This window comes from Ambystoma mexicanum, chromosome 9 (genome assembly GCF_040938575.1).
Source record: "Ambystoma mexicanum isolate Mex_15411 chromosome 9, UKY_AmexF1_1, whole genome shotgun sequence".
NCBI classification, from domain to species: domain Eukaryota; kingdom Metazoa; phylum Chordata; class Amphibia; order Caudata; family Ambystomatidae; genus Ambystoma; species Ambystoma mexicanum.
The window spans coordinates 1,073,541,453-1,073,565,838 of record NC_090931.1 but is presented as its reverse complement, the minus strand read 5'-3'; the positions used below and the strand labels follow the sequence as shown (position 1 = coordinate 1,073,565,838).

General features: G+C 47.1%; 1 protein-coding gene across 13 annotated transcripts in view; it reads left to right on the top strand.

Moving 5' to 3' along the window:
- Positions 1–24,386, top strand: part of PKP4 (plakophilin 4) — a 1,672,883-nt gene that overhangs the window by 961,166 nt on the left and 687,331 nt on the right. For all 13 annotated transcript variants that reach the window (XM_069616385.1, XM_069616390.1, XM_069616392.1 and 10 more), the window contains one exon: positions 14,927–15,059. In XM_069616385.1, coding sequence (XP_069472486.1) covers positions 14,927–15,059 — 133 coding nt within the window. The remainder of the gene's footprint in view (positions 1–14,926; positions 15,060–24,386) is intronic.

The window sequence follows — 24,386 nt, the reverse complement described above, 5'->3', positions numbered from 1 at the left end:
AAAGACACCCTGACCAACTACTAGCTTTAAACCCTCAGGAATCTTCTCCCTCAGGTTCAAGGGACCCTATCCCTTCAAATAAAAGGCCCCGGGTCGAGACACCGTTAGAGGCTTCAGACCCCTTCGAGGTCCAACCCTATTCTTGCCTTTTCCCTACAGGCCAAGGAGACTCTTCCCTTATAGAGGGCCAGGATTTTGAGACACCAGAAGATCTCGCAGTGTCAGATTATTACGGGGAGGACGAAGACGAGGATGAGCCAGAAAATAGCCCAGATATTTTCAGAATGGACTCACCAGTCGAAAGGGAAGCCCCAGTGTCTGATTCCCCAATAGATAATCAGCCCCTACTGAATGAACTGCTCTCTCGGGCAGCTAACCACTTCCACATAGACACACAAGGTGTCCAAGAAGAGAGGGACTTCGCGGAAGAACTAATAGGGGAAAGGAAGACAGTAGCCCAGACCATTCCCATCCTGAAATCTATTCAACGCAGAATAGCACCATCCCTTGTCAACCCAAACCTGACAAGACCTGTAAACCCTAGAGTAGAGAAGCTGTTTAAAGCAGCCCAGTCGGACCCTCTATATATTAGAGGCCAACTTAAGCCAGACTCTCTAGTCGTAACTAACACCCGCAAGAGAGCTGGAACCCCATTATCTTCCTCGGAGGCTCCCCCCGACAAGGAAAGTAAGAAACTCTATGGTTTTGGTAGAAAAGTAGCTTCCACGGCAGCCTATCAAACCAGAATCGCGAATTCCACCACACTGTTGGCCAGCTACAACTGCCATCAGTGGGAAGAAGTGGCAGCACTAATAGATTCCGCTCCCGAACCCCTTAAGAGCCAGCTATCTCGCATTTGTGCAGAGGGAAGAAACGTCTCAGGCTGCATTTTAAAAGCAACTTTAGACGCCGCAGACAATGCGGGGAGAATTATTGCAGAGGGGACTGTCATCAAAAGACATGCTTGGTTGAGGCAGTCGGGATTCAGAGCAGAAACACAAGCTGCACTCTTAGACAAACCAGTGGAAAGTGATCTCCTGTTTGGAAAGGCAGTCGAGGACGCATTAAAAAACGCTAAGGAGGAATTCGACACCCTCAAATCCCTTGGCCAGTTAACTACAAAACCACCTAACCAAAGAGGGAACGGCAATTTTCGTCGCCCCCGCGGCCAAAATTCCAATAGAGGAAATAACTATTTCCACACCCAGGGTACACAGTGGAACACCAACTCACAACAGTCTACCCAAGGGTATGGTAGGGCTAGTAGAAGAGGACGTGGTAGAGGCAGAGGCAGCCCCAGTAAAGGAGGCGGCACGCCTCCACCAAAGCAGTGACGCTCATTTCAGGGTCCCTTCCCATGCAACCCCAGTAGGGGGACGAATATCCAGCTTCACCCAGGCATGGGAAGGGATAACATCCGACAGATGGGTGCTGTCGACGGTATCCAAGGGGTACTGTATAGAACTACTGCAACGTCCCCGAAACCACCCTCCAAGACAAAGAGTCCACTCTTTAGAACATCAAAAGATCCTCCTCGAGGAAATCTACAATCTGCTCCTAAAGGACGCGATAGAACTCGTCCCAGGACACCAGGTAAACAAGGGTATCTATTCAACTTACTTCCTTGTGCCAAAGAAAGATTTAACAATGCGCCCAGTGTTGGACTTACGGCCTGCCAACAAGTATGTCAAGCCCCAAAAATTCCGTATGACCACGCTACAAGAGGTAATCCCACTCCTAAAAAAGGGGGATTACATGGCAACCTTGGATATGAAAGATGCCTATTTTCATATTTCCATGCTCCCGGCGCACAGAAAATACTTGCGCTTCAAGGTGGACAGTCGCCACTACCAATTCAAGGTACTGCCCTTCGGGATAGCTTCAGCACCAAGGGTATTCACCAAGGTACTGGCGGTGGCAGCTGCACACCTATGCAGGGAGGCAATCCCAGTGTACCCTTATCTGGACGACTGGCTCATAACGGGGGAAACCCCAGGAATCTGCAGATCAAACATTCAAAGGACTATCGACCTCCTCCACGAATTAGGCTTCTCTATCAACGAGAAAAAGTCAAGTCTGGTGCCAAGCACCTCAAAACAGTTTCTAGGAGCTATCCTAGATACTCAGAAAGAATTGACCTTCCCTTCGGAAGAAAGAATTCGGAATATACTTCTGCAAATTCCGCATTATCAGTCAGGTCAACAGATAACAGTACGCAAAGCTATGCGGTTACTGGGCATGATGGCGTCATGCATTTACCTGGTCCCCCACACGCGTCTGCGCATGCGTCCCATGCAGGAATGGTTGGCGAAACAGTGGTCTCAGGCAAGTGGTCAGTGGGACGATCTAGTGGTCGTTTCGCCAACAGTCGTACAGAGCCTACACTGGTGGACAAGAGAGAATCTCGCAAAGGGGAAACCCTTTTACGAACCCGAAGTACAGGCAGTGGTGACTACAGATGCATGCCTGACTGGGTGGGGAGCTCACCTTCTCCACCACACAGCTCAGGGTCTCTGGTCTCACTCAGTAGCCAAGAACCACATAAATCTGCTAGAGCTTCTGGCAGTATTCCGAGCGCTGCAGGCGTTCGAGCCCCATCTACTGAACTTGTCGGTGCAGATCAGGACGGACAGCACGACAGCCATGTTCTATCTGAACAAGCAAGGAGGGACTCGTTCGCCAAATCTGTCCAAGCTTGCCCAGAAAATATGGATATGGGCACTCAGACGGAACATCTTCCTGTCATCGCAACATGTTCCAGGGGAGCTCAATTCCCTAGCGGATGCTCTAAGCAGAGACTCCCTCCCAAAAGAACACGAATGGGTCCTTCACAGAGACGTAGTAGAAGATCTCTTCTCTCAGTGGGGTTTCCCCACTATAGACCTATTCGCCACAAGCGAAAACAAACAATGCCCAGTATTTGCATCCAGGTTCCCCCAAACGGACTCCCAGGGGAATGCCCTGTGGATGAACTGGTCAGGGATGTTTGCGTACGCTTTTCCACCAACTCCTCTCATCAGGAAGGTGGTGTACAAGATGAACAAGGAATCAATGACGCTCATCCTAGTTGCTCCCATGTGGGCGAGACAACCATGGTTTCCACACCTACGCAGGATGGCGGTGTGCGAGCCCATCAGACTCCCAGCCTGGTACAACCTTCTGTCCCAGCAACAAGGTCAAACAGTGCATCAGGAACCCAACTCTATGAACCTAGCAGCATGGCTCCTGAAGTCATAGAGTTTGGACATCTCAAATTACCACAAAGGTGTATGGACATTCTAAAAGAGTCCAGGAAACCAAATACAAGACACTGTTACTTTGACAAGTGGAAAAGATTCGTTATCTGGTGCCAGAATAAACAAATCAACCCGGTTGATTGCACTCCTTCCAACGTTGTAACATACATGCTCCACCTGCTGGATGCAGGGTTGGTTTTTAACTCTCTGAAAGTACACCTGGCAGCCCTCTCGGCTTACACCACATCCCATAACAGGGTCTCGTGGTGGAAAGTACCAGTGGTTAAAGCCTTCATGGAAGGAGTAAAGAGACTTCACCCTCCTATTTCGAACCCACCGCCAGGATGGGACCTCAACGTGGTGCTAGCTAAGCTCATGGGCACCCCCTTCGAACCCATGCATAAAAGTAGTCTCAAACACCTGACTTATAAAACGGCCTTCTTAGTAGCCATTACCTCCATAAGAAGGGTCAGTGAAATTCAGGCTCTGTCAGTGCAAGATCCTTTCTTTACTATCCACAAGGACAAACTGGTTTTACGCACACACCCTAGGTTCTCACCAAAATTCATATCCAAGTTCCATGTAAACCAGTCCATCGAGCTTCCGGCTTTCTTCCAAAACCCACAAAGCTCGGCTGAGGTGAAACTACACACCCTAGATGTGCGTAGGGCGGTCTTATACTATGTAAATAAAACCAGACCGCTAAGGAAAACAGATCAACTGTTTGTCTCCGTAGCTACAGGCAGAGAGGGGGATCGCGTCTCTAAGGGCGCTATCTCTAAGTGGATTATCAACTGTATACAGCTGTGTTACTCTCTTTCTGAAAAGACTCTGCCTTTTACACCAAGGGCCCACTCTACTAGAGGCATTGGGGCCACTCTGGCTTTCATTGCAAATGTTCCCCTCGACACCATTTGCAAAGCAGCTACTTGGAGCTCTATTCACACTTTTACTCAGCATTACTGCATTGACACTCATTCCAAGACAGATACACAAGTGGGACAAGCGGTTCTAAGACACCTGTTTGCTCATGACCCTTCTCACATCCCACCTCCTTCTTCTGGTACTGCTCGCTAATCTATGCACAGCATGTGATCTAAGCAGATTCCACAAGCCTCAGAAGGGATACATTACTCACTGTAATCGTATTTCTGATGCTTGTATGTGCTTAGATTCACATGCGACCCACCCTTCCTCCCCTCCGAGAGAAGGCGCATGGTTGCTTGTAGTCTTACCTTTCTGTCTATCTGCTTGGACTTCTGTACTCACGCTACTCCTCATGCTACCTCATGTCAGGAAAAACACAATCTGGGGATCCTAGACGCGTGAGGGATCATGGGTACAGTGGACGTCACACTAGGGATAGTATTACTGGCACGCCCTGTGTCGACGCCCTTTTTCGATTTTCGCAAAACAAACTGTAATACTCCGCAGCTTCCACTAGATGTCGGCCTATGCACAGCATGTGAATCTAAGCAGATACAAGCATCAGAAATACGATTACGGTGAGTAATGTATCCCATATATATTTCTGAGGCTTGTGGAATCTGCTTAGATCACATGCTGTGCATAGGCCGACATCTAGTGGAAGCTGCGGAGTATGTTTTTCGAAACTCGAAAATGGGCGTCGACACAGGCGTGCCAGTAATACTATCCCTAGTGTGACGTCCACTGTACCCAAGATCCCTCACGCGTCTTGGATCCTCAGATTGTTTTTTTCCGCCATACTGGTCGGAAGCATCTTGCGGAGTCCCCTGGCCTTAGCCATACTTTTGCTAATTATAGAAGTTTAAAATTATTTATTGACATCCTTCCCCACCCCAACGTCGACCTCGACACTCGACGACGGCTGGAGAAGACATCGACCGTCGGCTACTGCACGACGGATCTGGGCCTCGGAAGGCCGCTGGCCTCGGCCCGGGCCTAGTAGGCCGCTGGCCTCGGCCCTGCAAGTAGGGAGAGTGGGGGGTGGTACATACTCTTCACTCTTGGTATATAGGTACACCTTATATATTTCCTACACTTACCAGCCCGCTGCCTCAAGGTGCGTATGGAGGGTACCCCTTTCCAATTCTGCCCCAAGTGCAACCGCAAATACCCTTGGGTCGACAGGCACGCTACGTGCAATCTCTGCTTGCCGAGGGACCACCCCGAAGCGAACTGCAGAGCGTGTAGTAGGTTTAAGCCTAAGACACTTAAGGACCGTTCGACAAAGCGTTGGGCCCACCACGCCAGGCAAGCGGCCATGGCAGCGGAGGGCGCCTTCAGCGATGGCAGCGACGCCGTACTTTCGGACGGCGAGGGCATTATGGCGTCGAAAGACTGCCGAGCGCAGGTCCCCGACCTCGGAAGGTTGTCCGGCAGGGCGGCTATGGGAAAGACCCCCGGCGACGCAAGCGCTACACACCCTACACACACACTAAGCACACTAAGTCCAACCAAACCTCGACGACGTCGACTTCTCGGAAAGAGGCACAGATAGAACGGTCCGACTCGGTGTCCTCTGGGCGCTCTCGATCGAGATCGCCTCATGACGCAAGGCAATCATCCACTCTTGCCAAGAGTGCCTCGCTCCCTAGATTAACGGAAGTTCAATCGTCGGAAGACGAAGACGACTTCCACCCCCAGGCTGCGCTCCAGGAGGCCGAGGCCGCAGTTAACACCAGCGAGGCCCCACGCTCGAAACAAGATACCTCTCCAGACCCTCGACGCCAGGCGTCGAAAGTCTCTGGGGCCTCCAAGGGGCAGGGAAAACATTTTTCCACGCACGGGGAGGGGGGGAAACAGCGGAAAGCACAGCCTTCCACTCCTGTAAGACCATCCTTCCACCCTAAGCAGACAGACAAACATAAATCTACTGGGACATCAACATCCAGCAAGGGTACCCTTGATAAGTCCTCTAAGTTGCCTACTAAAGTCATACCCTGTTCCAAAGAATGGTCCAGTGAAGACATAGACAGGGTCATGTCAAGGATGTCTTCCTTAGCTGATTTTTATGACAACCCAGAACATTTCCTTTCGTATGACCCTCAAGGGGCCCAACCCTCAGGCTCCTCTGATCCTATCCCCCAAGTAAAAAGGCCCGGTTCGAAAGACCTGAACCCTTCGAGGTGCAGCCTTACTCTACTCCATACTCTACTCCACACCCCAGATACCAAGGACAGCCTTTCCCTGAAGGGGACCAGGAGTTTACAATTATGGAGGAACAAACCGGGACTGAATACTATGCGGATGATGAGGACCTAGAGGAGGTAGAAGATGAGCAGGAAATTTACAGAGTAGATTCCCCGGTAGAGAGCGAAGCCCCAGTTACCGACTCGCCAGTTGATAACCAGCCCCTCCTTAATGAAGTTCTCGCTCGCGCAGCAGAACATTTTCACATCGACACCCACGGTGTACAGGAGGAAAGGGACTTCGCAGAAGAGTTGGTGGGAGAGAGGAGGCCGGTCGCTCAGACCATCCCTATCCTTAAATCCATCCAACGTAGAATAGATCCATCCCTGGTGAATCCTAACCTCACCAGAGCCGTCAACCCCAGAGTCGAAAAACTTTTTCGGGCAGCCCAGTCTGACCCTCTTTATATAAGAGGACATCTTAAACCAGACTCCCTAGTGGTTACCAACACTCGGAGAGGGCTGGGACACCCTTATCGTCGTCAGAAGCTCCTCCCGACAAGGAGAGCAAAAGACTGTACGGGTTTGGCAGGAAGGTAGCCTCAACGTCCGCCTACCAAGCAAGGATTGCAAACTCCACCACCCTGTTGGCAAGTTACAACTGCCATCAATGGGAAGAGGTCGCGGCGCTCATAGCCTCTGCTCCTGAACCGTTAAAGGTCAGTTGGCTCGGATCTCGGCAGAAGGGAGAGCCGTGTCTGGTTGCATATTAAAAGCAACTTTCGACGCCGCGGACAACGCAGGAAGATTGATAGCAGAAGGTACTGTTATCAAAAGACATGCATGGTTACGGCAGTCAGGGTTCAAAGCAGAAACCCAGGCTTCATTAATAGACAAGCCGGTGGAACCCGATCTATTGTTTGGGAAAGCGGTCGAAGACGCACTTAAAAATGCCAAGGACGAGTACGAGACTCAAATCCCTTGGCCAGCTTACCAACAAACCCCCTAACCAGAGGGGGAACAGTCATTTTCGTCGCCCATGCGGCCAAAATTCACAAAGAGGCAACTATGCCCAAGGACAGGGTACACAATGGAACAACAACCAGCAGTCTACCCAAAGTTACGGCAGGGGTAATAAGAGAGGTCGTGGAAGAGGCAGAGGCAGCCCCAACAAGGGAGGTGGCACGCCTCCACCAAAGCAGTGACGCTCAGTTCAGGGTCCCTTCTCATGCAGCCCCAGTAGGGGGACGCATTTCCAACTTCACCCAGGCTTGGGAAGGGATCACCTCAGACAGATGGGTGCTGTCAAGTGTCCACAGGATATTGTATAGAATTACTGCAGCGTCCCCGGAACCACCCTCCACGACAAAGAATACTCCTTAGAACATCAGAAGATCCTTCTCGAGGAGATCGCCATTCTGCTAGAAAAGGACGCGATAGAACTGGTCCCAGGACACCAGGTAAACAAGGGTATCTATTCAACTTACTTCCTTGTGCCAAAGAAAGATTTGACAATGCGCCCAGTATTGGACTTACGGCCTGCCAACAAGTATGTCAAGCCCCAAAAATTCCGTATGACCACGCTACAAGAGGTAATTCCCCTCCTAAAAAAGGGAGATTACATGGCAACCTTGGATATGAAAGATGCTTATTTTCATATTTCCATGCTCCCAGCGCACAGAAAATACTTGCGCTTCAAAGTGGACAGTCGCCACTACCAATTCAAGGTACTGCCCTTCGGGATAGCTTCAGCACCAAGGGTATTCACCAAAGTACTGGCGGTGGCAGCTGCACACCTACGCAGGGAGGCAATCCCAGTGTACCCTTATCTGGACGACTGGCTCATAACGGGGGAAACCCCAGGAATTTGCTGGTCAAACATTCAGAGGACTATCGACCTCCTCCACGAATTAGGCTTCTCTATCAACGAGAAGAAGTCAAGTCTGGTGCCAAGCACCTCAAAACAGTTCCTAGGTGCAATCCTAGATACTCAAAAAGGGTTGACCTTCCCTTCGGAAGAGAGAATTCGGAATATACTACTGCAAATTCCACATTATCAGTCAGGTCAACAAATAACGGTACGCAAAGCAATGCGGTTACTGGGCATGATGGCGTCATGCATTTACCTGGTCCCCCACGCACGTCTGCGCATGCGTCCCATGCAGGAATGGTTGGCGAAACGGTGGTCTCAGGCAAGTGGTCAGTCGGACGATCTAGTGGTCGTTTCGCCAACACTCGTACAGAGCTTACACTGGTGGACAAGAGAGAATCTCGCAAGGGGAAAACCCTTTTACGATCCCGAGGTACAGGCAGTGGTGACTACAGATGCATGCCTGACTGGGTGGGGAGCTCACCATCTCCACCACACAGCTCAGGGTCTCTGGTCTCACTCAGTAGCCAAGAACCACATCAACCTGCTAGAGCTTCTGGCAGTATTCCGAGCGCTTCGGGCGTTCGAGCCCCATCTGCTAAACTTGTCGGTGCAGATCCGGACGGACAGCACGACAGGCATGTTCGATCTGAACAAACAAGGAGGGACTCGTTCGCCAAATCTGTCCAAGCTTGCCCAGAAAATCTGGATATGGGCACTCAGACGGAACATCTTCCTGTCATCGCAACATGTTCCAGGGGAGCTCAATTCCCTAGCGGATGCCCTAAGCAGAGACTCCCTCTCAGAAGAACACGAATGGGTCCTTCACAGAGATATCGTAGAAGATCTCTTCTCTCAGTGGGGTTTCCCCACTATAGACCTATTCGCCACAAGCGAAAACAAACAATGCCCAAGATTTGCATCCAGGTTCCCCCAGCCAGACTCCCAAGGGAACGCCCTGTGGATGAACTGGTCAGGGATGTTTGCGTACGCTTTTCCACCAACTCCTCTCCAGGAAAGTGGTGTACAAGATGAACAAGGAATCGATGACGCTCATCCTAGTTGCTCCCATGTGGGCGAGACAACCATGGTTGCCACACCTACGCAGGATGGCGGTGTGCGAGCCCATCAAACTCCCAGCCTGGTACAACCTACTGTCCCAGCAACAAGGTCAAACAGTGCACCAGGAACCCAACTCTATGAACCTGGCAGCATGGCTCCTGAGGTCATAGAGTTTGGCCATCTCAATTTACCACAGAGGTGTATGGACATCCTAAAAGAATCCAGGAAACCAAACACAAGGCACTGTTACTTTGACAAGTGGAAGAGATTCGTTATTTGGTGCCAGAATAAACAAATCAACCCAGTTGATTGCACTCCTTCCAACGTTGTAACATACATGCTCCACCTGCTGGACGCAGGTTTGGTTTTTAACTCTCTGAAAGTACACCTGGCAGCCCTCTCGGCTTACACCACATCCCATAACAAAGTATCGTGGTGGAAAGTACCAGTAGTTAAAGCCTTCATGGAAGGAGTAAAGAGACTTCACCCTCCTATTTCGAACCCACCGCCAGGATGGGACCTCAATGTGGTGCTAGCTAAGCTCATGGGCCCCCCTTTTGAACCCATGCATAAAAGTAGTCTCAAACACCTGACTTATAAAACGGCCTTCTTAGTAGCCATTACCTCTATAAGAAGGGTCAGTGAAATTCAGGCTCTGTCAGTGCAGGATCCTTTCTTTACTATCCACAAAGACAAACTGGTTTTACGCACACACCCTAGGTTCTCACCTAAATTTATATCTAAATTCCATGTAAACCAGTCCATCGAGCTTCCGGCTTTCTTCCAGAACCCGCAAAGCTCGGCTGAGGTGAAACTACACACCCTTGATGTGCGTAGGGCGGTCCTCTACTATGTAAATAAAACCAGACCGCTAAGGAAAACAGATCAACTGTTTGTCTCCGTAGCTACAGGCAGAGAGGGGGATCGCGTCTCTAAAGGCGCGATCTCGAAGTGGATTATCAACTGTATACAGCTGTTACTCTCTTTCTGAAAAAACTCTGCCTTTTACGCCAAGGGCCCATTCTACTAGAGGCATTGGGGCCACTCTGGCTTTCATTGCAAATGTTCCCCTCGACACCATTTGCAAAGCAGCTACTTGGAGCTCTATTCACACTTTTACTCAGCATTACTGCATTGACACTCATTCCAAGACAGATACACAAGTGGGACAAGCGGTTCTAAGACACCTGTTTGCTCATGACCCTTCTCGCATCCCACCTCCTTCTTCGGGTACTGCTCGCTAATCTATGCACAGCATGTGATCTAAGCAGATTCCACAAGCCTCAGAAGGGATACATTACTCACCGTAATCGTATTTCTGATGCTTGTATCTGCTTAGATTCACATGCGACCCACCCTTCCTCCCCTCCGAGAGAAGGCGCATGATTGCTTGTAGTCTTCCTTTCTGTCTATCTGCTTGGATTATCTGTACTCGCGCTACTCCTCATGCTTCCTCATGTCAGAAAAAATACAATCTGAGGATCCCAGACGCGTGAGGGATCTTGGGTACAGTGGACGTCACACTAGGGATAGTATTACTGGCACGCCTGTGTCGACGCCCATTTTCGAGTTTCGAAAAACAAACTGTAATACTCCGCAGCTTCCACTAGATGACGGCCTATGCACAGCATGTGAATCTAAGCAGATACAAGCATCAGAAATACGATTACGGTGAGTAATGTATCCCATATATATATATATATATATATATCGATCTGCTGAGGATAAAGATCTCCCACCAAATCTCTGCTTGGAGAACCTGCTCACTCGCAGAAGGTTGGACGTAGATGAGTGGAGGGCTCAGGAAGGACAGTATTTAGATGGCCATTGTTGCAGATAGGTAGGTCCCAGGCACCAGAAAGCCTTGTGGACAATGTAGAGGGTCTTGATCTCTATCCTTGCAGCCATTGGGGAGCCAGTGTGGGATTTCAGCGCCGCAGAGATGTAGTCCCTGGGCTTGAGGCGAAGGATAAGTCTCAGTTCTGTTCTGGATAAGTTTCAGAGGGGGCAAAGCAGAGGCAGGGAGGTTGAGAAAGAGACTGTTGCAGTAGTCCAGTTTTGAGAGAACCAGGGCTCTGGAGACAGTGAGCCGCTGGGGTAAGGTGATAAAAGGAAGAGTACCTCTGAGGAGGTGCAGCTGGTAGTTGGACTTTTTATAGATGGCCAAAATGTGAGTGAAGTCAAAGATGACTCCAAGGTTTTTTGCCTCGCAGGTGGGTGTGGTTGCAGGGCCATGGGAGGCCGGCCAGAGTGAGTGGGAAAGAGGGAGCAGGAATCCCAATGTGAACGATCTCCGTCTTACTGGTGTTGAGGCAGAGGTCGTTTGCAGCACACCATAACTGAATTGCAGACAGTCAGATATTTGTGAGGTAGAGGAGGTGGCTGAGGGTAGCCTGAAGGAGAGTTGTATGTCATCTGCATAACACTGGAAGTTATAGATGAAAGTGGCAATTACACGTGCCAGGGCAGCCATGTAGACAGTGAAAAACTAGGGGGATAGGTTAGAACCCTGTGGAACGCCACAGGTTGAAAGAGTGGTAGTAGAGAGAAAGGACCCAAGTTCCACCTGGTATGGGCGGTTGGAAAGGAAGGAGGTTAACCACTCCAGAGCCTGACCTGTGATTCCCAGGATGTCACAGGGATCTGCGATCAGGATGTTGTGGTTTATCGTGTCAAAGGCAGAGGAGAGGTCAAGAAGAATGAGGACAGAGGGGGTGTTAGTGTCGAGATTTAAGAGCAGGTCTCCACGGGTGTTCAGAAGAGCAGTTTCCGTGCCTCTGGATGCTCTAAAGTCAGACTGATGGTGGTGGAGGCAACCAGCAGATTCAGTGTGGAGGGTGAGCTGAGATAGCCCGCTTCTCTAGGAGTCTGCACAGGAAAGGGGTGATAGGGATGGGCCGGTAGTTTGCCAGAATGGAGGGGTTGGTGGAGGGTTTCTTAAGCAGAAGGGGCACAAGGGAGTGCTTAAGAGAATTTGGAGAAAACTCCAGAGGCAAGATAGATTGCAGAGATCGGCCAAGGCTGGAGCGAAAGAGTCAATGTTGTCCTTAATGGTTTTGGCGGGAAGGGGTCCACCTGTTTGGATGAAGCCTTCATAGACCAGACTTGTCTGGTGACCGCTCTTCCCTAACTCCCATCACACCTGATGAGAAGTGGTGGAAGGGCAGAGAGAGACTCCAGAGGTGTTGGTGTATGATGTGGTTTGGAAGTGAGAGAGGAAAGCGATGTCTTGGGTTTTTGCAGTGAAGTGTGCAGCCAGGGCCGAGCAAAGGTCCTGGGTGGGTGTGACCGACGAGGAGGCTGCTGCAGGATTGGCCAGTTCCCTGCAAACTTTGAAAAGTTTGGCTGTGTTTGATGCCGCAGACTTCAATAAAGACTCTTTGCTTCGTGTGGATGCAGAGTCAATATTGCCTTTGAAGGAGGCGGCAGGCCAGTTTGTCAAAGGGTTCGCCTGAGGCATTCCGTTTCTGCTCAGCTGCCGTACACTTGCGTTTAAGGGCATCCAGGTCAGAGTCGTACTAAGAGTTGCACTTTTTGGACGGCTTCAGTCGGACCCTCATGACAGGGGCAAGACTATCAAGGATGTTAAGAGATGGAGAGATTGAGGTTAGCGAGGGCTGTCGGGGTGGGAGTCAGCCGTAGGAGTAGTAGGCAGAGAGTAGGTGGAGGCAAAGGCAGCCGCTGTTGCTCTTTTCATGGGTCTAGTGACGGTGGAGATGAGAGCATCCAAAGTGTGGCCTGCTGTGTTCCTGGAGCAAGAGGGTAAGATGGAGAGGGAGAGAGAATTGCATAGGTTGTGGAAAGATCCTGAGGAGTCGGGAGAGTCCAGGTGGATGTTGAAGTCACCCAGCAGGAAGAGAATGGAGAGGAGGCCAGGTCAGCCCATTCCGAGAGTGGACTGTCCTGGTGGCCGATAGGTGGCCATAATGAGAGAAGATTTAGGAGAGTGAGAGCCTGCAGACTAGGCACTCGAAGGATGAGTAGGCCTGAGTGGGGATGATGGACACTGGTATCTGGGAACGCTACACCCCCTCCTGACCCCTTGGACCTGGGCACAGAGAGGATCTTGTATCCTTTAGGCAGGAGTGTGTCAAAGCTTGTGACAGTTGTCCTTGAGCCATGTCTCTGTGATGGCGAGCACATAAAGATCCATGTGTTAAAGGAGCTGGCAGATGTCAGACGAGTGTTTGAAAGCAGAGCGAGATTTAAGCATGGCAATATGGAGCAGCTTGCCATCTTTGAAGGGCTTCCGCGGGGGGCGCAGGGGACAGTGGGCACCTCCGAGGGTGCAAGAGAGCCTGAGGGATAGTAGAGGATGGCGGAAAAGCCACGGCCGACAAGGGAGTCAGGTCAGTATGGCCAGGCAAGGGCATCTGTGCAGAGGCTGAGGAAGGCGCTGCAGGCAAGGGAGCCTGTCCAGGGGGAGAAGTAAGGTTTGAGAGGAGAGGTAGGAACCTGTAAGAGAAGGTTCAGTTGAGGACCCTGAACCATGATGGTTCCATTCCGATAGACATTAATGATGACCCTGGAAATGGCAAAGAAGTCAAGGGGAACCTCCCAGCGGGTGCCTCCATTAATGGGAGAAGAGGCGATAGGAGTGAGAAAGGAGACATGTACCAGGTCCATAGGTCGGGTGAGGTAACAACAAAGAGGATGTCTGTGAGAGTCTCTGGCGGAAGCCGTGACATGGGTGTCTGCAATAGGAAAGCCTGAGTTGGAGCCCAGTATGTCCTTAAGTTTCTTCTGGCCAGGTTTAGTGATAGGAGAGGGATAGGAAATGGAGAAGCGGTTACAGGAGATGGGAGAGATGGATAGTGACATAGCTAGCTGCAGTGGTGAGGACACTTACCAGGCTGATGTACTGAGGCACATGGAGGTGAGATGGGTGTGGTGAGGGACAAGAGGGTACGAGGGGGAGGCACTGAGGACAAGGTAGGACGTGCAGGGCGTTAAGGCAGGATGCACTCAACACGCTACACTTTGTGGAAAGGTAGTAAAGTAACAGTAGTGCACCCAGCAAAAACGATTTGAGAAATAGTAACATCAAGTACACAGCCAAGTTCGATTTTTAACTAAAGCACAAAGAAATGCAGTGCAGCAAGTGCACACAGGAAATATGATTTTGGGCTTAAGCAGAAAAACAGTGTTGGAAGTGCACACAGCAAAATTTGAGTTTGGGCTAATAAAGCCACATTCGTTTTTATAAAAGGGCAGCAAACTGTGCAAGGCAGATGGAGCAAAAGCAATGTTGAAACCGCCAAACTCGTTTTTTTTTTTTTTTGTTGTTGCTTGGAACACAATTATTTAGGGCTTTCTCCAGCGTAGTTCATAGAACTGTGTGGCGATCAACGAAGCCCCTTCCCCTTTTAGTGGGCAAATCCTGCAGCTGATAATTTTGCACCTTTTTACCGTGCTGAACTTACATTTTTACCACACTAATGTGGTAATTGAGAAACATAATTTCTATACTATCCAATAAGGTGGCCGTCTAAATTTGGAGAAACTTGATTGTTTTAGAAACCTAGTTTGCAAAAACGTATATTTATAAAAATCCAGTCCTTATTAGAAAAGCTGTACATGTGGGAAGATTGTATTGTTGTACCGTCATAACAGAAATGTTTTGCTGTTTTTGTTTCTTCCTTCAGAGAGTTTGCATGGAGAGACCCAGAACTGCCAGAAGTCATACACATGCTTCAACATCAATTCCCATCTGTTCAAGCAAATGCAGCAGCCTACCTCCAGCACTTATGTTTCGGAGACAATAAAACAAAAACAGAGGTACTTGCGGCTTTACTAATGTTCATGGAAGTATTCGTTTTCTAATTACTTGTATATTCAGTCTTTTTGTTGAACCCTGTGATGCATGTATTTAGCTTTTGCCATAGATATGAGCAAATAAATTGAAGTGTGTTAATGGGCAAAGTCCAAATCTATTCTACACTATGGTGCACAGTTACACTGAATTAGAAGATGTAATTTTGTTAATAGTCTTTGCTAATATATCTCCTATGGTATGGGACTTAACGCTGCGCTATAGTTTCACTCGTCCTGAGTTTCCCAAGGTTTGCTCGGACATGTGCGCAATTAACTCCTGCGCCATGGGATAGTGACCTGAGGCCGGTATCCGGTTAAATCCTCAAACATATTTTCAAAATACTATTCTGTCAAACAATTTGACTTTTTTTTTTTTCTTTGAATGTATTATTTTATAGTGTTTTTTGTTTTTGTTTCGGAAGTTAAAAAAAAGTGTCAATAAAAAAAACAGGGGGTTTGGGGGGGAACCCCCATTTCAAAAAACATTTTTTAAAAAAAAAATTCAAAAGTCTGGCAATTTTGGGTCGACAAAATGGTATTTTGAAAATATGGCATTCGAAAATGTCACTATAAACCCCTGAGGCCTAGGCTGCTGCTATGGATCAGATGCTCAGATTTCCTATACATTTAATGGCACCCTCTTGCCGATTGGTCTTCCCTGGAAGTGGAAGCCTATGCAAAGCTGTATCTGGTCAATCCCTTTGTATAATCAGGGGCGAGGTGGTGAGAGTAAATTGGAGGCCCACCTTTATGTATTGACACTTTTCCCTTCCTGCTCCTATTCTGGTGGGACTATTTGGTAAAACTCTTTTGAAGGGGAATGAAGACCAGACCCAACTGACTCGTCCAACAGAATCAAGCAAGTCTGATTACTTGCAGGCCACTGAGTTCTATGATATTTATATGGAAGAAATACTTATCAGCTACGGCTTAAATAGGTATATTAATATAGTGATTGTGCATGCATCAACTGAGTGCTCTTAGGCAGAGCCTGCCCAATGCCAATTAAAAAACAGTCCAAGTTACACGCTTATACCAGCTTAACTCCCACAGGAAAAATGACCATGTCTCGTGCTAAAGGGTACTCTGCATGTTATGGTTTAAAACAATGGACTCCCTGGCAGTTAAAGTGGCAGCCTCGCCATTGCAAAACGGATCAACTTTGTGAATCTCAGATGCTGAAAAGCATGTAAGTGATATAAAAGATGTGGTGAGTTCTTTGGTATTCGAGGCTCAGCCAGAAGAAGGAAATGAAGATTGTTAAAGACAATAAGGGTTTGCAACCCAGATCACATGGAAACAATATCTGAATTCTGGACTTTGGAGAATGAAATATGCAAGGCTTACTGGAACTCATTCTGGAAAGCGCTTTCTGGAAATATTGAGTGCGTCCACTTTTCTTCAGCCACGTTTTGGTGGCGAGAGCACTTCCAATCTGGGGCACTCACCCGGCTCTCGGAATGCCACTATGTCTGGCGATTGCACGAATGTTTAATTACTGGGACTTAGCACTACACATTGGGAAGACTTTACAGTGTATTAAGTTAGTGTTGCAATGGATTTCTAGAATCTGATCTGGTGGACAGAGTACAGATGAATCACAAGAGACTTAAGTTGAGTAAATACCCAAGCCAGCACAGTACTTCGGCACAGAAGATTTTGCAGCAGGACAACTTCAGGATCTGCAGCCAAAAACCTGGTTATTGAATGCAGTCATCAAGAAGGCAGAAGACCGGACACTGGAAGGACTTTTGCAGCAAGGGTCACAGGGAAGGCTCTAGGCAAGGTTTTCCTCGCGGCTGAATGCGGCTCTGTGCATTTGGCACCTTTTTCAGGAGCACAGAAGACAGATTATCACCTGTTGAATTCTCGTCGTTGGCAAGGTCCAGCGCTCTGGTGAGGTGGTTTTTGGACTGAGCTGTGCTTCTGGAGATCCAGCAGGATGCCCACGAAGTTTCTGCGAGATTCGGAATTCGGAAGACGGTGCATCGCACAATGACTCGAGGACCCAGGTTATTGCAGTCCCGGTTGGTCGCAGCTTGCGTAGGATTGCTGAAAATGCAGGTGGTCTTGAGTCTAGTGGGTCTCACCAGGCTGCGGTCAGTCGTTTTCGGAGTCCAAAGGTCAATTGGCATGAAGGGCTACAGCAAGCTCTGCTTACACAGCAGGCTCTTCGGTCGCTGGAAATAGTTTCAGCTGCAGATTCTTCATCTTCCTCTTTGGTTCCAGTGGTCGACTACCTCTCCAGCTTCCAGGATCATACTTTTATGCAGGTACCCTGCCAATCAAACAGCCTTGCAACATTGAAACTTGGGGTTTGGCAATCCTTTCAGGACAGCCAGCCTCCCAGTTTGAACTGGAATCTCGCTCTCAGGCTGGAAGACAAAGGGCTTGGTTGTACGCCTCCCTCATTTCCTGCCTTCACAGACACTCTGGAGCCTGGGTGGGGAGTCCACATGACTCCCGCCAAAGATAAAAATCACACAAAGGAATTATACACCCTGGATATCCGAGGAAGTAACAAAGGACAAGGAACACTAAAATGATGAAAAAACAAGACTGGGGCCATTTTGCCAAACTGAGCACCCATGGGTGCCCCTATCGTGGCTGTGCAAACAGCCCTCGGTAAAGGTTCACCAAATTAATAAAAAGGTTCACTGCCACCAGTCATTAAAGGTAAATTTGTCCTTGTATCATAAATGTTACATTTAAAATGAGAAAGGGATACTCTGTATCTCTCCAGCACTCCACTTACCCCTGCCACCAGCTGGCCGTATTTATTATTATTTTATTTATTCTATGTATCCCATGTACTGCACTGTCCCCTCCCCTTGCACTTGTGCATTCTGAATGACACCGGGCATAGTAAGATCGTTGTCGGTCTTCCCTCTGTTTTCCGCTTCCCTTGCCTCGTCGCGCCTTGAAACACTTGTGTATAGGCGCGTTATAAAAATGTAAAAGGAAACCAAAGAGCCTTTCTACTCTTGGGAACTGTAGTTCTCACAAGGTTAGCCAGAGAAAAATTAAAGGGGAGCCCCTAGAGCAACCCAGCAACAATGGGTACTTATTGACAAAAAGTTGTCAGAGGATAACTTTTAAAAGACACTATGGAGAGTGTTAAAAATAAATGACACCAATAAAAAGAGTAAAACATTCTGCGAGTGTGGAAAAAGGTTCCCACTCAGAGGTATACGTAAAAATAATCAGCCAGTAAAATCAAAATGTTCTGGGGTTGCCACAGGTCAGGAAGATTTATCATAACTGAAAATCTTAACCAACAGTCCTCGAGACTCTCTCCATTAATTTTTCTCCTCTAATTCGAACACCAAAATGATGGGGGGGGGTTACTGTCCAGTCACACATTTTTTTTTTTTTTCTTCTTTCAATAGCTAATCTATATATCTGATGCTGAGAGTAGATATTTGGCTGTTAAAGTAAGGACTCTTATGATTGCCTTTGTATATGCTCCTAATCGAGCACTAGATGAATTTTTGTTGCACAGTCCTAAGACTATTTTGATTTCTCTTTGCCTAATGCTTATTAATTTCTACCAATGTTTAGTATGCCTTGTTGAAATATGAATTAATCTATTACTTGTGCCTACCTCACCAATCCTTATTGTTTCGTGTCTGTCGCTTGTTTTTCCCCCCAGTGAGTCCTATGATCAAGTCATACATCAGTGAACATTCATTTTATTTAATCTACCGATTGATTTTTCTTTTTTATCCATTACTCTTGTTATTACGCACTACTCTAATCTCATTTTTGTTAGGATTTTATTAGTTTTACCTCATCTTTTGCCGCCCATTTTTTTTATCTTATTGTTGAAACTATTATATGCAATTACTTAAATGCTTTTTTGTTCACTTGCTAATTCTGAATAAAGATTAAACAAAGTCCTTAGAAGACTGGAATGCTTGACCAAATTGGAGCTTATTTTAAGTGGACTGTAATATGGTTATCGCACTGCTCTTCTGAATCGGTTTACTCAGCAAGTGGTGTTGCTTATCAGAGACTGAAGGCTAAATTGAAAAGTCTAGACCTAGTTGACAGTTGGGGAAATGCATTTCCAAATAATGTTGATTACTCTTACTATACAAAGTTCAAGTGGTTTTGAATAAATATACTAGAAATTTGAGGCAAACCCAAAACACTATGCATCGAGAGTATTCCCTAAATTCTTTTGGGGAGGTGTATATTATAGTAAAGAGAAAATTAGTTGGATATGTCAACAGTTCCCTTAGACAAATGTACAGTTAAGAAACAAACATTTTTTTCTGCCTCTAAAACTGCACTAACCAAGTGACTGTATTGGCTAATCTCTGTGCTGAATTTTGGCAGAAAAGCCCTGCCCATGACAGGCGAGTTATAAAAGAAGCACTGTGCATTTGGCGTTTATTGCATTTGAATATCCTAGTGTCCTGGGGGCTGTTTGGCAATACATTTTATAGTTTACCATCAATACGTTTTTTTCCGATAGTGCACAACATTGAAAATAGTCTGGTCATTTAAAGCACTGGCTGTAAAGCCGCCCCTGCCAAGTTCTTATGCCCTTAGAAGCTGTGCTTCCTCTCGCTTTGGCCTTTGCCAGCCCCAAGACAAACATGACAGGGGTTGGAATGGGAGGTCACAAAGAAGCAGCGACATGAAGAAAGAGGTTCCACCACATAAAGTGGGAGCTTCCTTGCAGGCAAAAACCATGGGCTATTATGCCCCTTCTGTTTCCCCACAGGTTCTTACTGGGGGGGTTTGGGGGGAGTAAGTGATCACGGCTCCCACTAGTCCGGCATCAAACTCCAACTATATCAGTGGGTTTCAATAACCATTCGCTGTTGAATTTATGCTTGAATTTGCAATGTTGAGGTAGTGCTACACACTCCTCCCCAGGTATGTACTCACGCACTAATGAATGAAGATATCTGTTCCCACCTCTCTGCATCCCCTGATCTGGCTCTGGTACATCAGAGAGGCAGGTTGAGTGCCTGGATTTCACAAGCCAGCCCTTCATTGGCCTCATTATACTCTATATATGATGAACCTGCATTTAATCCTACCCCAAACTCGGTAGCATTTACCATCAATGCTGTTTTTGGCATACGTTCTACCATGGCCCAAGAAGAAATTATCATCAAAAATATTCTTGCACGGGTAGTGGATATTCTACTCCAAAACAGTGAATGCCTTCCTACCTGTGAGGTGGATTTTGACACCAGCTATGCAAGTTTATCCTCTGAGATTCTTGAGGAAAGTGACATGGAAAATGAGCAGCCTCTTTGGCAGGTACCTCAACTAAGACTACTACAGAGGGGGGTGGAGCAAACCTACTCTTCTGAAAATGTAAATGGGCCATATGGGGACAGGTGGCCTTCATTACAACGGCAGCCACAAATTAATATGACAGGAGCAGCAAAAAAGCAAAGGCGCACAAAAAGAAATAGGAAGAGACTCTTGACTGAGTCTCCCTCACAACAGGTAAATCAGATAGACATGGTATTGGAGAAACTGCAACAGACAAAAGAATTGCAATAACTGGGAAAAGCCCATGAAGGGTATTTGTAAAGAGGGCGGGCTGTGACACTTGAAACAAGACACTACTCGGGGCCCCTGGACATATGGCTTTACACCCCTAAATCCAAGCCCCAAGTGATACATCTGAGTGAAGCAGCGCTTGGGCCCTCGCAAATTGCAGTTGTAAAAGAGCTTTACTGCAGGCAGTGCTGTCCCTAAATGCAGTTATACCATTGCCATGCAATGGTGGCAATAATAGCCCAGTGGTTAATGCTTCCCAACAGCCACAAAACAAGGCATGGAAGGATGATCCAGGCTCAACTCTAGCTACTTGGCTGGCACCATCTGCAGTTCAACAGTCAAAAGCCACAGGAAAGCTGGTGGCTCCATCTGCTTACCCTAGATTTGCTGGCCTTAGACATTTTAAAGATCATAGAATCCCCGCCTATGGAAATAAGTGCATCTTTAAATCGCTCAAGACTACTAGGCATTTTTCATCAAATTCCTGAGTTTAGGATTTTATCCTCAAATGGCATCGATCACTTGGAACTGCTGGATTTCTATAGTACTACCAATTGGGCTCTGGTGACTGTTTCCGCAGTTGTGGTAGAAATAATATGCATGTGCTCTCTGGCCCTGCCGAAACAGGGTTTTGACACTCTATTCTTTTCAGTCAAAAGCCCAAATGGTCAAATCTTTTACCCCACTATACACCACAGAAGATCAACTTGAGGATGAGAGGCTCAGGGGTGCGTCCATTTTAGATGAAGGTTATTTCCATCACACGCCCAGAGCTCAGAACACAGTGCAAGAGGCAGTGAGGATGAGTGGAAATCTGTTCTCTCCCATGGTATCGTTGCCTTGACCAGTGAGCCCAATCGATGAATCGCTCTTTCACGTTATTTTGTGAAATACCCGCAGTGATCATTCTTTCTTCCAACATCTGTGTGGTAGACTCTCTACAGAACGCACAACTATTTATATTACAAGAGACATGGTGATCCTCACTATTTGATTCAGATGGGTATTCATTGGATTTTTTGTTTGGCTCAGTTCCCCTTGAGGGGGTGCCCGAACAGTGGCCTCTGTATAGGGGCCAAATATACCTCATCTTTGAGAGCATCCCCTGGTGCAAGATCTCACATTAACTTCCTGTGTGCGATGCTCACATTTTTTCCAATAGATGTTACTCAAACATTGGTGGCAACTCTATATGATCCCCCTCCCTCTCCCCTGAGGAAGGAATCACAGATGAGCTAATGATGGTTTCTGATGCTTAGAGGACATGGTCCACTCAGTTTCCTTGAGGTGATATAATAGTATCTGGGGATTTTAATGCTGATTGCTCATAGGACAAAATGCCTGCCTAATATGTCCTTATCACACGAGGTGAATCAGACAAAGGAAATACGAAGTCCCAAAAAAAGAGGAGAGTCATGGCTGGACATTCTGCTCGAGTTTGAACTGTGCCCTCTAAAACCTAAAGGCCCAAACTCTTATGCAATGTGGAGTAATGGCCGACACAATAATTGTTGGCTTTATTTTTGCCAAGCCTTACATTTCCAACCTTTTCCAGGAGCTTGTGGTTCTACCAATGGAATTCAATGACCGTATGACGTGCAATTTGAAAACTACCGAAATCAGGGAAAAGCCCTGTACAAATGTTAGTGAATATACAGGGCAATTCAATCCTATGGTCTGCATCAAATCTAAATAGCCTTAATTATTCTCTGGTACCGAGTGGTTGAACACCTAAGGACATTATGACCAGTAGTAACTGGGATCTGGAGGAGACTCTACATATCTACTGGCCTAAGCATTGCAGACCTTTAGTTCTACACAAATCACTGGGAAAGCGGATTTCTTTTGATCTGGCTATCGCCAAGAAGAAGCGAGAATTACAAGCAGCAGTGTGCAGGATTAGGAGTGGAGGGCATTTACTGGCAAACCCCAGTGTTATGTTTAGTTGACTATTGTGCAGATTTCGTGCACTTTGATAAACTACTTTACAGTGACACTTCCTTCATTGTGGCTGACTCTAGCACATCAAAGAACTACCCAACTAACACCGGGCTCAAACAAGGATGTGTTCTTGAACCCCTCCTTTTCAACATCAATGTAGCAGATCTAGACATGGCCTTGAAGTCTGCGCACAGTTTTCCACCAAGGTTCGTAGGGCAGAACATCCTATGGCTCTCCTACGTGGATGACACTGTCGTACTTGATAGGACAGCAGTGGGCCTCCAGCACTCTTTACATGCATTACATTTGTATGCCAAACAAAATGGTCTCTGCATCATTCTGAAAACAAAAATGCCTTTTGGAAAAGGGCTTATTGTGGAGCATCTTACTCCTGGGCTATGGGCAGGACACAATTGGAGCAGGTAAAATAATATAAATATCTGGGACCACCTATAAAAGCTTCACATTCTCTCTTATGTTTCTCTGAGGCTCTTCCTCCAAAGGTACGGTGTAAATGGCTGGCTATTAAGTGTAATCAACAGGTATGGGGGCGGGGGGGTCACTCTATTGAGGCCAGGTTGAAGAATATAAGATCTCTATTACTGGAGAAATACTAAACGCACTAGAAGTAAATCCTGAGAAAGCAGTGTAGTGGCTGCACAAGATGGAGGCTAAAATATTACGCTGCCTGTTGGGCCTCCCGGGGGCCATTGCAGTGGAAGTAATGCGATTAGAACTTGGGCTTCAGTCCTTAATGGCTCTTTGGAAAATGGGAAAATGCAAGTTCTGGTTTAAGGTCAATTCTGTGGGGGAAGCCAAAGGATCATTAGTGGGCCTGTCAGTTGAGCATGCTAAATTGAGATCCAGGAGCATATCGTACAAGGTGTTGGTGGATTCTGTCAAGGCTCATCTTGAGGTCTGCACTGCTTAGACCAGTAGATTTCTAGCATCTCCTTCCGTTCCCAGTTACTACTGGTCATAATGTCCTTAGGGGTTCGACCACTCCGTACCAGACAATAATTAAAGCTATTTTTATTTGTGCCCTCTCAGATCCCTATTTGTGCTAATTATGAAGCCATTTGTGACATACATTAAAGAAAACAAGGCTATTGTAGGTTTTCCATGGGCCACCTGTGAACACAAAATAAGTCTCTTCTCTGATGTAGTCGTCCTGATGGTCATCTACCCAGAAGCATCTATCACAGCGGTAATACCTGAGATGTCTAGGTTCTCCTGGTGTCTTCGCTTTTAAAATACACGTCTAAACCAGAACGTCTTAATCTAAATATCCCCAAATGCAGGGTAGAGCTTGTAAAAAGTGTATTCCTATTTCCCTGGTTTGGAGAATTTCTTATTGGGGACATTGAATGGATTTATCGTGCCAAGTACCCCAATCTTATCAAAAATATACAGCAGAATTTAGCTACATGAAAGTGGGAAGAATTGCCATTACTAAATGAATGTTCTCCCACGTCTTTTGTACCTCTTTTAAGATTAACTGATACCAATTGTAAAATATGGGCAAAAACGGATCAAAAGTCTGCTTATGGGTGTTATATGGGGAGGGAAAAAGCCCAGACTTGCCACACTTGTGGAGTACGAAATTCCATATTTTGGAGGAGACCTCTTTGGGAATCCTCCAAACAGTTCAAAATCTGCAGTTCTATGATCTGTGGAGACATTTGAAAGTCTGTCCACATAAATAATCTGCTTTTTCTTCAGCAAAATATGCCCTATCGATTTGGACTGTCTCTATCAAAAAGGATCCTGGCAGAATGGATGAAAACAATCTTAAAAAGGAGTCCGTAGCTGCAGCTCCTA